Genomic DNA, 21,050 nt, shown 5'->3' with positions numbered 1-21,050 from the left:
AGTGTGTATATGTCAATCCCAATCTCCCCATTTATCCCTCCCCGTTCCAAGTTTAGCAAACCTCCAAGGTTGTCTCCATTATTCGTCCCATTTTACAGGTGAGAAAACTGAGGCAGGGTGAGGTTAAATGTCTGCCCAAGGCCACACAGCTAGTAAGTGATAAAGTAGGGAGTTGAACCCAAAAAAGTCTAGCTCCAGAGTATATCCTTATAGCCACTATCCTATGTTGAAAAACAATTGTTTTCTCACTGCTTCTCTTTCCACCCTTTGTAGAGCTTCATTATGACTTTTGTGGGTCCTATGCACATTTGTCTTTTACCACAAAACATTTTTAAACTATACTTTATAAGTATTACAAAATATTATGTGGTGGTATAAAGACATATGTAAAACAGGCTGGATTATATTTATTTTTTCTTCTGACTTTGAAAAATTAAAACACTTTTGTGGGCCTCTAAATGTATTGTGAGCCTGGGCTCTGTGTCTACTGTGTCCGAGAGCTAAGTTGGCCCAGACCTTAGGGTTTTTCTCTTTTACCTTGATTCACATCCAGGTAAGAGAATGAATTGACCACACTCTTACGGGGATAGTGGAAGTCCTAAAGAGGGATTTCCTTGCAAAAGCTTTTTCTGAGTTCAGACATCACTCCGAGAAAACTATCAATTAAGTAATGTTTTTTAAACTTGGGATTATAAAATCATTTAGATGAGTTAAAACTAGCCTTTTTGTAACTAAAATATGTTAGAATAAAACAGAGTGGGAAGGGATGGGATAGGATAATATAGAAAACATCAGAGTACATTTGTGACTTATAAGGGTATTTTGAGGAACATTTTATTCCAATTCTCAATATGTATGTGAGGTGATATAAAATGCACTTCTTACAGTGAACCCTAGCCAAACATTTTATAAAATACTGAGCTAGGAGGCACGCCCAGTTCCATCTCTTTCTTTCCCTTAGACGTGTTCAGCTTCAAATGTAACCTCAAAGCAAAGCTGATAACATAAGCTTGCTCTCTTGTAATAAATCATGCCCATTAAAAACACAGATTTTGAAGTCATAGAAAACAGGATCTGAATTCTAATTCTTCCTCTTACTCCCCTTATTAGCTTAAGTTATTTAACCTCTTTGTGGCTTGGTTTTCACATGGATAAAATAAGGAGAGTAATAATAATGCCTATCTCATAGGGTCATTATGAAAAATAAGTGAGGAAATGCTGATGAAGCTCTCTGTAAGGGCTCCCTCTATATATGCTGACAACTCAAATATTTATTTCTGGGCCAGACTTCAGTTTAACCTTAGACCTGTATAACTGCTCGTTGGATACCTCCACTTGGATGTACAGTAGACATCCCACACTTGCTATGTCTGTATTTGCACTCCTGACCATACCCCCTGCCCCTAAATGGCCCTTTCTGTCCTTTCAGTTGCTCAGGCTGAACCTTGAGGTACTCCTTGCTCCCCTCCTGCTCTCACAACCCTCATTCAATCCACCATAAAAGCCTATTGGCTATACCTTCCAATACCCATAGAATGTGACCACTGCTCGCTGCTTCCGCTGCACCCTGCTGCTGAGCCAGCACATCTTTCTGGATGACGGTAACAGCTTCCAGACCAGCTGCTCTGCGTCCTCCTTGCCCCACTACAGTCTGTCCTTAACACAGCAGCCCAAGTGATCCTTTTAAACTCCATTTCAGATCATGTTCTCTTGTGCTCAAATCCCTGCCTTGTACCACATTTCACCACGAGTGGGCAATGGCCCACCGGATCCTCTGTAATCTAGTCCCCGTTCCCTCCTACCACCTGATTCACTCCTCTCCAACCAAGCTGGGCTCCTTGCCCGGTCCTAAACACACCGGGAACACTCCTGATTTAGGGCCTTTACACTTGTTTTCCCTCCGTTCTCTCCACCTTCTCTTCCACCCCATATTGACATTGCTCATTCCCGCCTCTACTGTGGAGAACTTTGTTCAGATTCCCTCTTCTCAATGTTGCCTATCCTGCAATCCATCCCCTTCTTTGCCCCCATATGCCTTATACTCTTAGTTTGCTTTATTTTTGCCTTAACACTGAACCTATGAAATACTAGACAACTTACTTAACTATGGTATTGTCTACTGTCCATAACCCACTTTTAGAAGTTAAAATTCGTGAGGGTAAGATGTTTTTGTTTTCACCACTAATGTATCCCAAGGGTCTAAAAAATTGTCTCAACTTCTAATTAATATTTGTTGAATGAATGAATGTTATATATTATTATTCCTTCTCACCTTCCTCCATCCTTCCCCCGTCTCCAAAACAGGCCCAGATGGAATAAGGGATAAACTCAAACATAGCAAGGCTTTTTCTAAATTTCTGAATAAACCATGATGGAGTATTAAACCAACTTGTTGCCCTTTGATTGATAAACATCCAGAAATAATGTGCTCTCAATCCGCAGCTGGTTGAATCCACAGATTCAGAACCATGGATACAAAGGGTTGACTGTATATTGAATCCTCATGTCTGCATTTACAGCCCGGGTATTTTTTTTTTTTTTTTTTGCAATACGCGGGCCTCTCACTGTTGTGGCCTCTCCCGTTGCGGAGCATAGGCTCCGGACGCCCAGGCTCAGCGGCCATGGCTCACGGGCCCAGCCGCTCCGCAGCATGTGGGATCTTCCCAGACTGGGGCACGAACCCGTGTCCCCTGCATCGGCAGGCGGACTCCCAACCACTGCGCCACCAGGGAAGCCCCCCGGGTATTTAATGTTCAAAGATTCTGCTACTGAATTGTTAGTATAAGGTATACAAATGTGAAAAGATCAATAGGAAACCTACAGGCTTTTACACAATACTTGCCTTCATAAATATTAAATAACTACTAGCATGAGATTATTCCTCTTGTCCTTTGATAACCTGTGTGAAAGTCATGCAAATGAATCCATCATCATTCGATAAGGCCATAAAATCGATTTTGCCTTTTATTTTAACTATCCTTCATTATATAAAAGACTTATAAATTAAAGCAATTAAAATGTCAACATGGCCCACATTTCCCCCCCTACCCCGGAAATCATATCCACTTTATCACCTACTAAAGTGGATGGGGGGATGTGAAACAAAATATGAAAATTCTAGAGCTTTTCTTGTATCATACAATGAGGAAAAACTTATATCTATTATTTATTCCTTCAGGCCCTCTCCAGTTTATACATAACACTGGCTATAATGTATGTTCCCTCTGTCACTTTATTAATCAAAGAGAAAAATAGCTCTACAAGTTATCTTCTCTTCCCACTTGAATTTTAATTATTTTACTTGTGCAATAAATTATGACGAATTGAAGTTGCGTATATCAAAGAAAAACTCCACAAGGAACTTAAAAATATTTTTGGTTAGTATTAAAATGTATGTATGTAAATCTATTAATGTGCACTTATTCTGATCAATAGTTTATTTGCTATTGTCAGCTATATGCCTGTGAAGAAAAAGGAAACAAAGTTCTTTGTAGTTCATGGTCAAGTTTCACAGACAGTGCCTAGAAGTTAGGATTATTCTATTTGTGAATTCCAAAAGGGTACATTGCAGCTTGAGTGAACCTTGCCATTTAGCTAGTCTGCATACATATTTCCCTTCCCTGGTAATTTAAAAGGATAAAGGGAAAATATAGATCTTATAGGTATACTCATTTCATTTTAATTATGAAAGAACAGGCTACAAGACTTAAAATGCCAATAGGGAACTGGATTAATATTTAGTTTCCTGACTTTCCATTTATTGATAAGCTTTCTCTAATACCATATTCAACCATACAACAAACACTTATGGAGCATTAACTGTGTTAAAGACTCTAATCCCTGAATATTCAAATTTAAAACATTTTGATTAATATGGTACATATAAATGTGCCTTCTGGCAATTTTTAGTTATTATTAATAATTTATTTTAAATTACTATAATATATATTAATTATTCTTTTAATCAAACTTATTTTTATAACTTAGCTTTGATCAAATATTTTAATTCTTATTGTAATTATGCTAGTCTATATGTTTTATACCATAAATTAGATTATACATAAAATCAGTGGCATACTACGTATCCATTAGCACAGCTAGACTTAGAAGTGCCAATTATTCACACAAATTTTTTGATTGGATGGGACTTTCGAGATTTAAAAATCTAGACCTGAGTGAATCAAACCCACAAAGGTTAAATGACTTGCCTACGGTCTTAGAGGAAGAGATTAGAATCAGTTCTTCTGACACCTGATTCTTATTTTTTATATAAGACACACCTCCATCGTCTTCCGTGAAATTAGAATATATGGGCATATACAGACAAACCAAACAAGAAACTTAGCATTTAGTGCCAATAGTAAATACAATACTTAGATGTTAAAAAAATTTTTTAACAGTGCCCAGATCAAAGGATCCTAAGAAAATTGAACCATGCAACTCAGATTTTATGTTTTAGTTATCTCATAAATGTATGAATTGTTGTTGAAACAATGACATCGTAAGCAGCCAAGTTAAACATTTACGGCAAAGGGTTTCCTGTTTTCTCGTGGTGTTAATGACTCACTTTTCTGTACCTCGTGTATATTATTTATGTTACCTGGAGTGGTCTCCATTAGTACCACCTTAATGCATGACATAGTGAGATCATCGGGTTAGCTAGCTTTTCCAATGACAGAAGGAGGACAAACCTTCAGAGAGCCCCACGAGAGAGGCTCCTGGTCAGCTACATGGTCAGCTACTTGGATTCTGGCTACTGAACGCTAGAAGCAATACTTTAAAGGAGATTTTGGGTCCACCAAATAAAAACCAGACCCACATGCTCTGCCTTCAATTTGAAATCAGTAACAAAAAAAATATTGTGAGGGATACGTGCATAGTCATTCCTCAGAGAAAGAGTGAAGGAGAATGTTTACCAAGACCTTCAGATTGGCTCAGCGTGACAATATTCACAACTGTGCCTAGAGACAGTCCTCATGGCTAAATGACAATAGCACATTCTGAGATGTCCCTTCTCAATATCAGGACTTTTATAATTTAGCTAAGGGATAAAGGTCTTCCTCCTCAAGGGAGGTAGAAAAGGGATCTCAGTTTAAAACTTAATATGACTGACCCAGCCATTCTTAAAAGTAGCCAGAGAGGGGGCTTCCCTGGTGGCGCAGTGGTTGAGAGTCCACCTGCCAATGCGGGGGACACGGGTTCGTGCCCCGGTCCGGGAAGATCCCACATGCCGCGGAGCGGCTGGGCCCGTGAGCCATGGCCGCTGAGCCTGCGCGTTCAGAGCCTGTGCTCCGCAATGGGAGAGGCCACAACAGTGAGAGGCCCGCGTACCGGGGGGGAGGGGCGGGGGGAAGTAGCCAGAGAAAGCCACTTTTGACTGCAATTTTCTTCTAGGCCTGAAAGAGTGGAGGAGACCAATGGGAGTCAGGAACAAATACCGCTGGCTAACATCAGGGACAAAAACAGATCTCAGCCTTCCAAAGAGGGTAAGTATTCTGGGGTTGACCACGCTATTAATTTAAAGTCTCCTCCATACATACAAAGCAATTCTGAAATGTCAACAAAGGTTAAACATAGATATGATTAGAGAAGTACTTATTCTTCTCAACAGTGCAAAATACTGGTTTTGTGTTTTAAACAATCCTATATCATCCTGTGACTAGCTTTCCTTCTTTTGACATCCCTTTAAGAAATTTTAGATGTGCTTAAATCTTCTATTTATCACAACACTTTCATTTATTTTGGTGTGTAATTATGGAGAACCTTTCCATTTCAGTACCTTCTATGTACCAAATATTCTTCTATATACTGTTAATGTAAAAATAAATAGAATAAACTAGCCCATGGGGAAATATCTGCCAGATGAGCTGCAAATCTACATTGCATTCACTGCAGTGCAGTGAATGAATGACCTCACGAGGCAGGGTAAGTTCTTACGAGCTAAATGTCAGTGATGTTCATTTACTGAGTGAGAACACAATTAGAAACACGTGCTACGAAGAGTGTGAACATACTCTCCTGTTACACGATGTCCTTGTAACACATTTGAATTTCTCAGGAAAAAAACTTCTTCCAGTGTTTTAAATGAGATCTAATGTGTCTGAGTAACTTTCAGCAAATACGTTGGCTTAATTCTCTCTAGCATGTATACTATCTTCAGCAAACAATCAACTATCAATGTTTGCATATACTAAATGCTAAATAGAAGTTAAAAAGCCTACTAAAGAGGCTCTTTTAGAAAAATAAAGTCATGGTTCAGAAAAAATTTTGTTCTCTACTCTCTCAATTTAGACTGAACCTTGAAATTAGCATCTTCATAAAGTGACGAAAGACCCACATTTTGGTGCTGTTCTTTGACTGATTTGGGACTGTAGGATTATATGCTTCACTCAAGCTGTGGAGTTATTTCTGAAATGATATTATTGAGTACCATCAGGGACAGGGTGTAGTTGAAGGAACGCTTAAGTATTGAATCAGTATTCAAAATGCCCAGTCCACTTTATCTGGCAAGTGTACACATTAATTTTAAGGGAGTTGGTCCCCAGATGATTTCATGATATTATGATTTTCAAGTAAAATGAATATGTGTATATTTATTTCCTTGAAGCATTACTAAACCTCTCAAATACTAAACATGGGCTTATATAAAATGAGTGGGTGTGAGAAAGGGAATGCTAAACATAAATAGTTTAAACCAATAAAGAATTTCTCTGGAAAGAATAAAGAGTAAGTGACTAGGGGTAGGAGAGGAGCGGGAAGAAAGGGCAGATGAAAGCTTCCTTGCTTAATTGTTTATAAGTTGTTGTTAAGAGACAAACAAAATACTCTCTATGCCCAAATTATGTAATTTATCCAGAGTATGCAGGCTCCTCTCTTCAGCAATACTGATACCGACACTAATAGTTTAATTACAAGTTGCTGCTCAAGGAGATAAACAAGGCTGTTTGCTTTTTAAACCGGGGGTTACAATTACTTTTCAACGCGAGGGAAAGGCACATCTGCGAGGAGATCTTACTATGTCAGAAAAGCAGCCAGAAACCAGCTGGAAAATCAACAAAGCCCCAGGAGTGAGCAGCCGGCACAAAATCAGAGCAAAACCTCCCGATTTGAGCAGTGGAGCAGTGGGCGTGAGGCGTAGTAAACAGGCGGCAAACGTAGGTGGGCAGGGATTGAAAAGTTTTCGGTGGCCAGACCGTGCGCGTTTTCCCTGGGATTCCAGCACAGAGAGGGACTGAGCACCCCTCCCTCTGCTGTCGGGCTCACAGTCACGCCTCTCACACAGCCCTTGGCTTCAGCACCACCGAGAGGACAGCTCCCCTAGTCGCAGAGCCGAACCCTCAACAACTGCCCTCCGTCGTCTGTGAGACACATCCTCTCCCACCGCATTTCTCTTTCTTGCTGCTGTCTTTGTTGACACTGTGCTACTCTAAGGAACATATTCATAAGGGACCGGGAGCTTGTTTGGCTTGTTTATTTCCAAATGGAAGGGAGACAAGTCTTGCCTGAAAAGTCCAATCTTTTCATTGGCCTCCAGAGCAATTTAAGCAGGATAAAAGACTGCAAGTCACTGGCTTTAATCTGGTGGCAAAATGGTTCGGCCCAACTCAGCAATAGCAGAAACTTGAAACTCTTATTTTATTATTTTGTTGTAAAAGCACCAGTAGTAGGTAAACCACCTTATTAACTGCCTCTTTAGCCCCTTTCCTTCTCTGCTAAGCCAAAGACACCAAGGGAATATACCAGAGTTTGATAGCAAAGGAATAATTCTTAAATTCTCTGGGTCAGAAAACAATCTCAATCCTAAAAGGAACTCTTCTCAGTCCTTTCCAAGACCCCTCACATCATATTCTGAACCTGGAACATACAAGTGAAGGATTAATAGTTCCAAACGGAGACCACAGGCTACTACAGCCTGCCACAAAAACGGTCAAAGCCTCCTCCAATAAAGTCCTCTTTCCCCAGTGCCAAATCCAGAGGCAGACATTTCAGGGGTGACGAGAAAACACAGGGTTAAAAAAATCAAAATCACCAAGACAGGAAAATCACACTCCAAAGAACTTGGCTACTTCGGCACATTCAGTTACCATCCTATGGGTCATAAAATATGGTTCCTTAGCCAACACATCTTGTTTCTTTATGCAGAGTTTTCTCTTTTGTTCAAACTTCTCAATAATGTGTAAAATAGTCATTATCTGAAGTTTCTCTTTGTTCCAAAACACACACACACACACACACACACACACACACACACACACACTTTGTTTGATTCAGTTCCATTTTCAAGGGTTGAGTTTCCTAAAGAAAAAGGTATGGATATCATGTTCTTTTTAAACTTATTTTGAAGGAGGATCTTCAGGAAGTGCCCTCACTCTTTTTGCACTGGAGTTGCTAGAATACCAAGGGATTCTAGAAAGGAAGAGACACAAGCTTGGAGGGAGAGACTTAGCAGTCTTTCAGAAAAGGCAGCCCCGTGAAGTTAGTAGCGAACAACTTCCTCTGGGTGACAGTGACCATCTACTAGTAACAGGAGGTGAGGTCTGCCTGTGAAGCCGGAGCCGCAGCAGCAGTGGAGACAGAGGACACTGGGTGCTTCCTGTCAGGTAACCCTGACAGCCCGCAGTTTGACTCCCTGAATCCCTCCGTCTTCTCTGTGGTTCACTTCTTCCTTCCTTCTTTCCCCCTCCCTTCCTTTTCCCTCCTCCCTCTCTCCGGCCCTCTCTCCTTCCTCTGTCCCCCTCCTCTCTTCTCCTTCCCGCTTCTCTCCCTCCCTCCCCCACGTCAGTTACCCTTTTCACTTAATTCCATCTGGGCCACTTTGGGCACCAGTTCCAGTGACAGCTTCCTATCATCACCCCATATGCATCCTATAGACCATATTATTATTATCATCACTATGGTCGCTTGCCAAGTGCTTGGTCCCGTTCCCAGCTGTGACTCCCGCCCGGCCCCTCCTCACTCCCAAAACCGCAGCAGGCGTGTATCAACCCGGCCAAATCACCAGAGTCTGGACGTCACCAACAAGTTCCACCCTGTAGTAGCGCCACCAGCAAACCACACCAGCGGAGCCTTGCCAAAGCCTCTGCCCACAGCCGGTGGAGCATCCCGACCCAGCCTTCGGCTACGCCTGCGAGCATTGTTATAGCGGTGACAACACATCCTTCTCTTCTAGGAAGGGGAAAGCCCGCGTGCGACTCCCGGGCGGAGGCAGGGCTCCACGCACTACCCTCCCCCCACCACCTGCTCAAAACACACACACACACACACACACACACACACATGCACACACACGCCCCTCCTTACTCGGCACACAAAGAGCGCGAGCGAGCGAGCGCCAGGGACCCGGCGGGGTAGGAAGTGGGGCGGAGGGGAGGGCACGGCCGGGAGGGGGAGGGGGGACCACGGGGCGGGGGCTGGGGGCCGAGCCAGCCGGGGAGGAAGGAAGGAAGCGGCGCGGCGGAGAGAGCAAGGCACGAGCTTCGTCCTCACCTGCCCCCAGGGTGAAGGAGATCCTGGCCTCGGCGAGGTACGGCGTGTCGCTCTTGGAGCGGACTCTTCTGATGGGCCGCCGGTCTATATCGTCCTCCGAAGATGCCGCCATTAATGTGGGAGGCAGAAGCAGGGTCGCCCGGCGAGCTGAGAGGGAGGAGATGGAGAGAGACGGAGGGAGGCGGAAAAAGGGGGGGGGAGGGGAAGGGAGAGGCTCCCCCGCAGGGCAAGGGGGAGGGCAGAGGGGGATGGGAGAGGAAGGGAAAGGGGGCGGGGAGGGAGGGGGGAAGAGAGGGGAAAGGAGAGAAGAGGGAGAGAGAGAGAAAGAGAGCAAAGGAGAGAAAAGGGTGAGGGGAGAGAAAGAAAACCCGTTAAGGATTTGTGGACTGGAGCAGGGATCAGCCCAGGCCCGGCTTGCGCTCAGGGCTCCCCCTCAGTCCGCTCAGCCACAGGGCCAACGGGTCAGTGCTCCGGACGGACACCCCGCCTCCTGCCCGCAGCCCCAGTTGTCAGCTCTTGGCACCGGCAGGCTAATGCGAAAGGCAAGACTCCAAAGCAAGGATGCCCAGTCAGCACTGTGCCCTCTCCCGCCAAATGCACTTTCTCCGCTTGCTTTTCAAGTGCACACGAGGGTCTCCTTAACCCACAGGATTCTCTGGGCTGAGGAGGCCCGACCAGATAGCCCAGCTTCAGCTTTCCTTGCGTGAGTTATTATTCCTGGGCTGCGAGCCTAGACCCAGCTGGTCATGGAAGAGAACACGCTACATCGAGTACCCCTCTTCCCCAACCTGGAGCTCAAATAGAGATGGAACCAGATCTGGACTCCCTGGAAGCTCTCTTGCAGGCCCCCGTGGAGCCCTAGAGGTGGAGGACAGGGGGAAAGTGTATATAACTTTGGGGGCAGTTTGGCAGTAAAGTTTCTAGAGTTGATATTCTGAATGTAGACTAGACATATTCACGCAGAATTGAGTGGCTTTCTTACCATCACGGGTTTCTAGGATATGTCTATCTCTACGGAATTACTCATTCAACTTTTTATTTGGCGATTTAGAGCATGAATAATCGTTTTTGGATTGGACCTGTAATCTCTATAACTCTCTACCATTGTTTCTGAAGGAGAGGGTGAAGATCAAGGGCACCTTACATTTCTTTGAATGTTTGCACTGCAACCTTCCCCTGTTACACAGCAGCCGAACAGAGAAAGGTTTCTGGAGTGTGAGTCACAATGGTTCGTTGCCCCCACTGAACCTATTGATGGGCTCAACTCTTTGATGTCTGTCTTCTGGCAGCTTCAGTCACGTCTTCTTGCGGCCTGATGTTGCCACATTTCTTTCTAATAAGAGCCCACCTGGAGTACACAGACAAATGTTACCTTGATTCCCTCCCTGCTGCAAAGGAAATCTCGGTGTCAATTCATGCCCTTCAGTCTCAGAGGATGAAGTGCTGCTTCAGCTCTGAAAGACTTCCCTCTCCATTTCACCTGTCATTTCTAATTCTCACCCTGTATCCTTGCACCTGCCCTAGAATCTTCAGTCTCTTTACACTGGTCTCTTGCTTCACACATAGGTAGTAACTCTCCATCTGCCCTATCCTTGCTGCTTCCTCAATCTCCACCATACTACTTCTCTCCCATTCTGTTTACCCTTCCTGTGGAACTCTTGACCCCATAGGCTGCATTTTTTCACTCTTAATCCACTCCTTGCATCCCTACCACTAATTTTTATCCCCACCACTCAGTCAAAGTTACATTAAAGGTCATCAACATCCTTTCAACAGTTAAGTCCATTTCTTTCTTGAGTAATCTATCCTTCTTGAAATAATCCCCTCCTTTGGCCTCCCTGTACTAGACTAACTTCCTAATCACTAGATTGCTAATAGCCGGTTCCCTGCATGTTAATTGGAAAATTCATATCCTGGCATTCAGGGCCCTTTATGACCTGACTTCCATCTGGCTTTCCAAATGCATCTCATTATTTCCCTACAGTGTGTTCAGAGTTGTCCAAACAAGCCTGACTCATTTCTGCATCTGTACATTTCCTTGTTTTGTACACCACGAATTTCTTCCCCATAAACTTTCTATGTTCTCCCTCAGGAATGTGAGATAACTGGCCCACTAGTCTGTGGCATGAATCCAGTACATAGTAAATGCTCAATAGATATTCTTTTAATAAAAAAAGAGAGGAGAGGGAGAAAGCAAGGGAGCAAGGAAGGAGAGAATAGGAAAAAAGGAGTGAAGGAGGGTTATGTAACTAATGAGTAAATGAGTAGCTAAATTGGGGACAAAATCCGTGCCTGACTTCAAATCCTGTCTTTAACCAGTACATTGATTTGCTAAGTAGATATATTTGGTTGACTATCCATATTTTAAATTCATTTTCTATGATACTTGCCTCCTTATTATTTCCCATTTATCTCTGTTAAACATAGATTAAAAATGGATGCCTCTTATCCCAGGAGGAGCAACAGGAGTATTTGGCTCATCAAATGAACCATGAAAGTTAATGCTTTTTGATGATTAATCAGGCTGCAAACCAATGTGATTTTAACATTTAGGTGCAAGCTCTTAAGGACGTGCAAAAGTAGGGAAATAAACAGTTCTGAATACTGTATAAACTATACCTCTCTTTGAATTAATGCAGTGCTATTTGATTGTTCAAATTGTTTGGGATTCCCCAACCCCTTGTATTTTCATTCATCAGCCATGTCTTTAAAAAAAACAATAAAGTCATCTGAAGGAATACCTAGTCTTAGCTTTCTCTGTTTCTTTGATATTACATAATAATGGTTCTTCATATAGAGAAATAAATATTTGAATTTCTGTTTCTTATTCATTCAACATTTTAGAGGATTAGGAACTAATAATACTACAATTTTAGGTTTACCGTTCTTCAAAAGAGTTTAAATGTACTTTCATATTATCTCTTTCATATGGACTATTACTATTGAAATAATTCTAGATATATTTTTTCAGAAGAGACTTAAAAATACTACATCTATCCCCATGTTCTTGAATTATTTTATGATATTTTCATTTCTGACTATTACCTTCCATTTTTTTGGCTTCCATAATTTACTGTCTTCTTTGTCTCATCTATGTTTTCCCATTATCTTTTCACTTTGCCTCTTTTTTTCTCTCCCATATTTCTTAGTTTTTTATAATTCCCCGACAAAGTCAATCCCAGATCATGTATCTCACTCTTATCCTGTATGAAGGATTCACTCCTTTATGAAGTTTTTACTCTTGTGGGCTTGTCCCAATGTTTCCACATTCTTTATTCTTGGATTCCTTTCATATATATGACCTCTTGTCATAAAATATTGGACTAAGTAATATCAGAGGAAGAGCCCTGGGGTGGGAATCAGGGCTGATGGAGGTGCTCCCAGTCCTACCACTACCTCACCAAGAACCACTGGGTAAGTCACCCTGTCCCCTCAGCTAGAGAAGTGCAACCTCTGGCACAAAAGCAGACACATAGGTTGTAGGAACAGAATAGAGCACCCAGAAATGAACCCACGCTTATACGGTCAATGAATCCATGACAAAAGAGGCAAGAATACACAATGGGGAAAAGACAGCCTCTTTAATCAGTGGTGTTGGGAAAACTGGACAGCTACCTGCAAAAGAATCAAACTGAACTACTTTCTCACACCATATACAAAAACAAAAACAGAAACAAAAACCAAAACCCAAAAAACTCCAAATGGACAAAAGACTTAAATGTAAGACCTGAAAACATAAAACTCCTAGAAGAAAACATAGGAAGTATGCCCACTGACAACAGTCTTAGCAATATTTTTTTGATATGTCTCCTGAGGCAAGGGAAACAAAAGCAAAACTAAACATGTGGGACAGCACCAAACTAAAAAGCTTTTGCACAGTGAAGGAAACTCAACAAAGTGAAAAGGCTGCCTACTGAATGGGAGAAGACATTTGCAAATGATATAGCTGATAAAGAGTTAATATCCCAAACATACAAAGCACTCATACAACTCAACATAAAAAAATAATCAACTCAATTAAAAAATGAGCAGAGAGGGCTTCCCTGGTGGCGCAGTGGTTGAGAGTCCGCCTGCCGATGCAGGGGACACGGGTTCGTGCCCCGGTCCGGGAGGATCCCACATGCTGCGGAACGATTGGTCCCGTGAGCCGTGGCCACTGAGCCTGCGCGTCCGCAATGGGAGAGGCCAGAACAGTGAGAGGCCCGCATACCGCAAAAAAAAAAAAAAAAAAAAAAAAAAAATGAGCAGAGGATGTAAAATAGACATTTTTCCAAAGAAGACATACAAATGTCCAGCAGGCCCATAAAAAGATGCTCAATATCACCAATCATTAGGGAAATGCAAGTTGAAACCACAGTGGGATGTCACTTCATGCCTGTCAGAATGGCTTTTATTGGGGAGACAACAAATAGCAGGTGTTGTCAAGGATGCGGAAAACAGTGTGGCGGTTCCTCAGAAAGTTGGAAATAGAACTACGATGCAATACAGCAATTCTACTCCTGGGTATTTGTCCAAAGAAAACAAAAACGTGGATCTGAGGAGATATGTCCAACTCTATGTTCATTGCAGCACTGTTTACAATGTCAAGGATATGGAAACAACCTGGATGCCCATCAATGGATGAACAGATAGAGAAAATGTGGTATATATATTCAGTGGAATATTACTCAACCATAAAAAAGAATGAGATCTTGCCATTTGTGATAACATGGATGGACCTGGACGGGATGGAGAAGGACAGATACCATGTGATCACACTTATATGAAGAACAAATGAACAAACATAACAAAATGGAAATGGAGTTGTAGATGCTGAGAACAGACTGGTGGTTGCTGGAAGAAGGGATTGGGGAGTGAGAGAAATGGGTGAGGGAGATTAAGAGGTATAAACTTCCAGTCACAAAATAAATGAATCATGGGTAAGATATGTACATTGTGGGGAATATAGTAAGTAACTATGTAATATCTTTGTATGGTGACATATTGTAACTAGACTTATCAGTGGTGACCAATTTGAAATGTATAGAAATATGGAATCACTATGTCATGCACCAGGAACTAACATAATGTTGTAGGTTAATTATACCTCAAAAATAAACAAACAAATGAACTCATAGAAAAAGAGATCAGATTTGTGGTTACCAGAGGTGGGAGTGGGAGGGGGAATTGGATGAAGGTGGTCAAATGGTACACACTTCAGGTTATAAGATAAATAAGTACTAGGGATGTAATATACAACAGGATAAATATAATTAACACTGCTGTATCTCATATATGAAAGTTGTTAATAAGTAAGTGCTAAGAGTTCTCGTCACAAGGTAAAATATATTTCTTTTTACTTTGTACCCATATGAGATGATGGATGTTCACTAAACTTACTGTGGTCATCATTTCATGATGTACATAAGTCAAATCATTATGCTGTGCACCTTAAACTTATACAGTGCTGTATATATCTCAATAAAACTGGAAGGAAAAAAATGTAAGCATCAGACAACATGACCTTAAGGCCCTACCAAACTCTAATATTCTGTAAGTATTTACAGCTACTCTTGTATCTCTACTTCTTTCCATAAATATCCATGGCATATTTTGTCTCTTAATCTAAGAAAATACATTGTTCCTTTGATTTGTAACCAATTATATTTAGGAAACCATGTGGTATCCATATTCTCTCAAGTGATTTCATATTGTTCAACTCTGTTTTATGTAACTATACATCCTTTAGAATCTGTTCCTTTTTCCTCATACTGTTTGCATCAGGTGGCAGCACCCATATGATTGTTGGTGGTTTGCATGTGTGTGGATGTGTGGATGTGGATGTGTGTACAGAAAGGATTGAATTCATCCATGACCTCAACAACTTCCAAATACAGTGGGGTTTTTTTGTTTGTTTGGTTTTTGTTTTTGTTTTTTAAGATTGCTCTTTTTGAATGTGACTGCTGACTCAGGATAAGGGCCATTTTTATTTCTTTCTGTTTTTTTTTTTTTCCTAAAGCCAGTCAATATTTTAACACTAAAGACACTTATATGCATGTTATATCCAGAGCTAGAGTCAGAAAAAGAGAAGCAGCACAATAAGGGGCTCAAAAAATAACATTTTATACATCCATCACCGGCATGGAAGAGGATGGAGATGGGGAGGGGAGGAAGAAAGAAGAGTGTAATAGTTCATCCTGACTAACTCTTCAGGTGAGAGAAGCTTATCCTTTAAAAATATTACTCAGGGCTTCCCTGGTGGTGCAGTGGTTGAGAGTCCGCCTGCCAATGCAGGGGACACAGGTTCGTGCCCCGGTCCAGGAAGATCCCATATGCTGTGGAACGGCTGGGCCCGTGAGCCATGGCCGCTGAGCCTGCGCATCCAGAGCCTGTGCTCCGCAATGGGAGAGGTCACAACAGTGAGAGGCCCGCATACCGCAACAACAACAACAAAAAAAAGCAAAGAAAAAATAAAAATATTACTCAAAGGGTGCTTCTAGGACATCTCTACATCAATATCACTTGGAATACGTGTTAAAATGTACATTTTTCAGGCTCCCAACCTGGATCTATGGAATTTTGAGGGGATAAGACCTGGGTACCTAGATTTTCAAAATATTCTTAACTATGTCCACTCTCATCACTTGTGTTCAATATTATACTGGAGGTCTTGGCCAGGGCAATAAAGTAAGTAAAAGAAATCAAAAAGTATAATAACTGGAAAGCAAAAATACAATAAAATTGTGATTAGATGTATATGTTATGATTGTATATGTACATAATCCATAAGGATCTACACTATTATAAATAAGTGAATTTTACAGCATCACTGGATATAATAGCAGTATAAAATAATGATTTGTTTCTATATACTAGCAAAATAGAACATGTAATTTAAAAAGGACCATTTACAATAGCATCAAAACCATCAAATATCTATGAATAAATCTAACAGTTGGTGAGCAAGACTTCTACATGAAAACCTACAAAAAAATTCCTGAAGGAAATTAACAAGACCTAAGTAAATGGGGAGTGGGGTGAATATACCACGCTCATGCTCACAGATTGAAAGACCCACTACTGTTAAGGCATCAGTCTCTTCAAATTGATCTATAGAGTCAATGAAACTCCAATCAAAATCCCAGCTTTTTTTTTTCTTTCAATTTGACAAGCCGATTTTAAAATATATATGAAAATGCAAAGGGCCAAGACTAGTCAGGACAATCTTGACAAATTAAAAAATAACTGGACTATTTATAGTAGAAGATACCAAGACATTATAAAGGTATAGAATTCAAAAACAAAGTAAGATACAGTAGTCCCCCCTTATCTGTGGTTTTGCTTTCTGGGTTTTAGTTACCTGTGGCCAATTGCAGGCTGAAAATATTAAATGAAAAATTCCAGAAATAACCAATCCATAAGTTTTAAATTGCATGCTATTCTGAGTAGCATGATGAAATCTCGTGCCCTCCCATTCTGGATGTGAAACATCCCTTTGTCCAGCATATCCCAATCTTAGTCACGTAGGAACCACCTCAGTTATCAGATCTACTGTTGCAGCATTGCAGTGCTTGTGTTCGGGTAACCCCTATTTTACTTTATAATGGCCCCAAAATGCAAGAGTAGTATTGCTGGCAATTTGGATGTGCCAAAGAAGAGCCATAAAGTGCTTCCTTTAAGTGAAAAGGTGAATGTTCTTGACTTAATAAGGAAGGAAAAAGATTATATGCTGAGGTTGCTAAGACTGACAGAAAGAACAAATCTTCCATCCTTTAAATTGTGAAGAAGGAAAAAACAATTTATGATAGTTTTGCTGTTTTACCTCAGACTGAATAAGTTCCAGCCATAGTGTGTGATAAATGCTTAGTTAAGATGGAAAAAGCATTAAATTTGTACAATAAGATATTGTGAAATACAGAGAGATAGATCACATTCACATAAATTTTATTACACTCTGTTGTTATAACTGCTCTCTTTTATTATTAGTTAATGTTTTTAATCTCTTACTGTGCCTAATTTATAAATTAAACTTTAATATAGGTATGAATATATAGGAAAAAACAGTATATATAGGGTTCAGTACTATCCAAGGTTTCAGGCATCCACTGGGGGGCTTGGAATATATCTCCCACAGATAAGCGTGGACTACTATAAATGGGCCAATGGAAGAGAATCTAAAAATAGACCAATAGGGCTTCCCTGGTGGTGCAGTGGTTGAGAGTCTGCCTGCCGATGCAGGGGACACGGGTTCATGCCCCAGTCCGGGAAGATCCCACATGCCGCAGAGCGGCTGGGCCCGTGAGCCATGGCCGCTGAGCCTGCGCGTCCAGAGCCTGTGCTCCGCGATGGGAGAGGCCACAACATTGAGAAGCCCGCGTACAGCAAAAAAAAAAAAAAAAAAAAAAAGACCAATATATAAATAGTCACCTGACTGTGACAAGAGTCCCACTGCAGTATTGTGGGGGAAAAGATGGACTTTTCAATAAATAATGCTCGAACACTTGAATATACATATAGTGGAAGAAAATAAACTTTGATCCCTACCTCACAGCATACACAAAATTCAATTCCAAATGGATCATGGACCTAAATGTAAGAGGTAAACAATAAAGTTTCTAGAAGAAAAATTTTTAAGAGAAAAATATTTTATCACATCAGCAAAGATTTTTAAACAGGACATGAAAAGCATTACCCATAAAAGGATAAATAGGTATTTTGGTGCCATTAAAATTAAAAACTTCTTTTCATCACTAGACAATTAAAAATGCAACATACCAAAATATGTGGGATGCAGCTAAAACAGTGTTAATAGGGTAGTTTATAGTTCTAAGCATTTATATTAGAGAAGAGTAAAGGTCTCAAATCAATTATCTAATTTCCTAACTCAGGAACTTAGAAAAAGAAGGGAAAAATAATCTAAAGCAAGGAGAAGGAAGGAACTAATAAAGATAAAAGCAGAAGTCAGTGAAATTGAAAACATAAAGACAACAGAAAAATAAAACAAAAAGCTCATTATTGAGGAGCTTCAAGATGGCAGAAGAGTAAGACGTGGAGATCACCTTCCTCCCCACAAATACATCAGAAATACATCTACATGTGGAACAACTCCTACAGAACAGCTACTGAACGCTGGCAGAAGTCCTCAGACCTCCCCAAAGGCAAGAAACTCCCCACATACCTGGGTAGGGCAAAAGAAAAAAGAATAAACAGAGACAAAAGAATAGGGACAGGACCTGCACCAGTGGGAGGGAGCTGTGAAGGAGGAAAGGTTTCCACACACTAGAAGCCCCTTCATGGGCGGAGACTGCGGGTGGCGGACGGGGAAAGCTTCAGAGCCGCAGAGGAGAGCACAGCAACAGGAGTGCAGAGGGCAAAGCGGAGAGGTTCCCACACAGAGGATCGGTGCCAACCGGCACTCACCAGCCCGAGAGGCTTGTCTGCTCACCCGCCGGGGCGGGCAGGGCTGGGAGCTGAGGCTCAGGCTTCAGTCAGATCCCAGGGAGAGGACTGGGGTTGGCAGCGTGAACACAGCCTGAAGGGGCTAGTGTGCCACGGCTGGCCAGGAGGGAGTCCGGGAAAAGTATGGAGCTGCCGAAGAGGCAAGAGACTTTTTCTTCCCTCTTTGTTTCCTGGTGCGCGAGGAGAGGGGATTCAGAGTGCCACTTAAAGGAGCTCCAGAAAGGGGCGCAAGCCGTGGCTATCAGCGCAGACCCCAGAGACGGGCATGAGATGCTAAGGCTGCAGCTGCTGCCACCAAGAAGCCTGTGTGCAAGCTCAGGTCCCCGGAGCCTGTGCAGCCTGCCACTGCCAGGGTTCCGTGATCCAGGGACAACTTTCCCAGGAGAACGCACGGCGCGCCTCGGGCTGGTGCACTGTCACGCCGGCCTCTGCCGCTACAGGCTCACCCCGCGTCCGTACCCCTCCCTCCCCCCATCCTCAGTGAACCAGAGCCCCCAAGTCATCTGCTCCTTTAACCCCATCCTGTCTGAGCAATGAACAGATGCCCTCAGGCGACCTACAGGAAGAGGCGGGGCCAAGTCCAAAGCTGAACCCCAGGAGCTGTCCAAACACAGAAGAGAAAGGGAAATCTCTCCCAGCAGCCTCAGGAGCAGCGGATTAAATCTCCACAGTCAACTAGATGCACCCTGCATCTGCAGAATACCTGAATAGACAACGAATCATCCCAAATTGAGGAGGTGGACTTTGGGAGCAAGGATATATATATATTTCTCCCCTTTTTCTCTTTTTGTGAGTGTGTATGCATATGCTTCTGTGTGATTTTGTCTGTACAGCTTTGCTTTTACCATTTGTCCTAGGGTTCTGTCTGTCCTTTTTTTTTTCTTTTGGTATAGTTTTTAGAGATTATTATCATTGTTGGATTTGTTTTTTGGTTTGGTTTGCTCTCGTCTTTCTTTCTTTTTTTTATTACTTAAATTTTTTTTAATAATTATTTTTTATTTTAATAACTTTTTAATTTAATTTAATTTTATCTTCTTCTTTCTTTCCTTCTTTTTTTTTCCTCCCTCTTATTCTAAGCCATGTGGATGACAGGCTCTTGGTGCTCCAGCCAGGCATCAGGGCTGTGCCTCTGAGGTGGGAGAACCAGGTTCAGGATATTGGTCCTCACTCTTGTGGACCAACCTCCCAGCTCCATGTAATATCAAATGGCAAAAATCTCCCAGAGATCTCCATTTCTGGGATGGAGAAGGGATCAATAGCAGAATAACTGAGGCAGAAGAACAGATAAGTGACCTGGAAGATAAAATAGTGGAAATAACTACTGCAGAGCAGAATAAAGAAAAAAGAATGAAAAGAATTGAGGACAGTCTCAGAGACCTCTGGGACAACATTAAATGCATCAACATTCAAATTATAGGGATCCCAGAAGAAGAAGAGAAAAAGAAAGGGACTGAGAAAATATTTGAAGAAATTATAGTTGAAAACTTCCCTAATATGGGAAAGGAAATAGTTAATCAAGTCCAGGAAGCACAGAGAGTCCCAACAGGATAAATCCAAGGAGAAACACGTCAAGACACATATTAATCAAACTATCAAAAATTAAATACAAAGAAAATATATTAAAAGCAGCAAGGGAAAAATAACAAATAACATACAAGGTTAACAGGTTAACCATAAGGTTAACAGCTGATCTTTCAGCAGAAACTCTGCAAGCCAGAAGGGAGTGGCAGGACTTATTTAAAGTGATGAACGGGAAAAAACTACAACCAAGATTACTCTGCCCAGCAAGGAGCTCATTCAGAATTGATGGAGAAATTAAAACCTTTATAGACAAGCAAAAGCTAAGAGAATTCAGCACAACCAAACCAGCTTTACAACAAATGCTAAAGGAACTTCTCTTGGTGGGAAACACAAGAGAAGGAAAAGACCTAAAATAACAAACCCAAAACAATTAAGAAAATGGTAATAGGAACATACATATTGATAATTACCTTCAATAAAAATGGATTAAATGCTCCAACCAAAAGACAGAGACTGGCTGAATGGATACAAAAACAAGACCCATAAATATGCTGTCTACAAGAGACCCACTTCAGACCTAGGGACACATACAGACTGAAAGTGAG

General features: G+C 41.6%; 1 protein-coding gene across 1 annotated transcript in view; it reads right to left on the bottom strand.

Annotated features, from left to right (window-relative positions):
• Positions 1-21,050, bottom strand: part of PHACTR1 (phosphatase and actin regulator 1) — a 542,166-nt gene that overhangs the window by 494,765 nt on the left and 26,351 nt on the right. Inside the window, 1 exon segment of the mRNA XM_060110072.1 lies at positions 9,487-9,633. Within this exon segment, the coding sequence (XP_059966055.1) occupies positions 9,487-9,633 (147 nt within the window).

This window comes from Mesoplodon densirostris, chromosome 10 (assembly GCF_025265405.1).
Source record: "Mesoplodon densirostris isolate mMesDen1 chromosome 10, mMesDen1 primary haplotype, whole genome shotgun sequence".
Lineage (NCBI taxonomy): Eukaryota > Metazoa > Chordata > Mammalia > Artiodactyla > Ziphiidae > Mesoplodon > Mesoplodon densirostris.
This window is presented reverse-complemented; position numbering and strand designations above follow the sequence as displayed.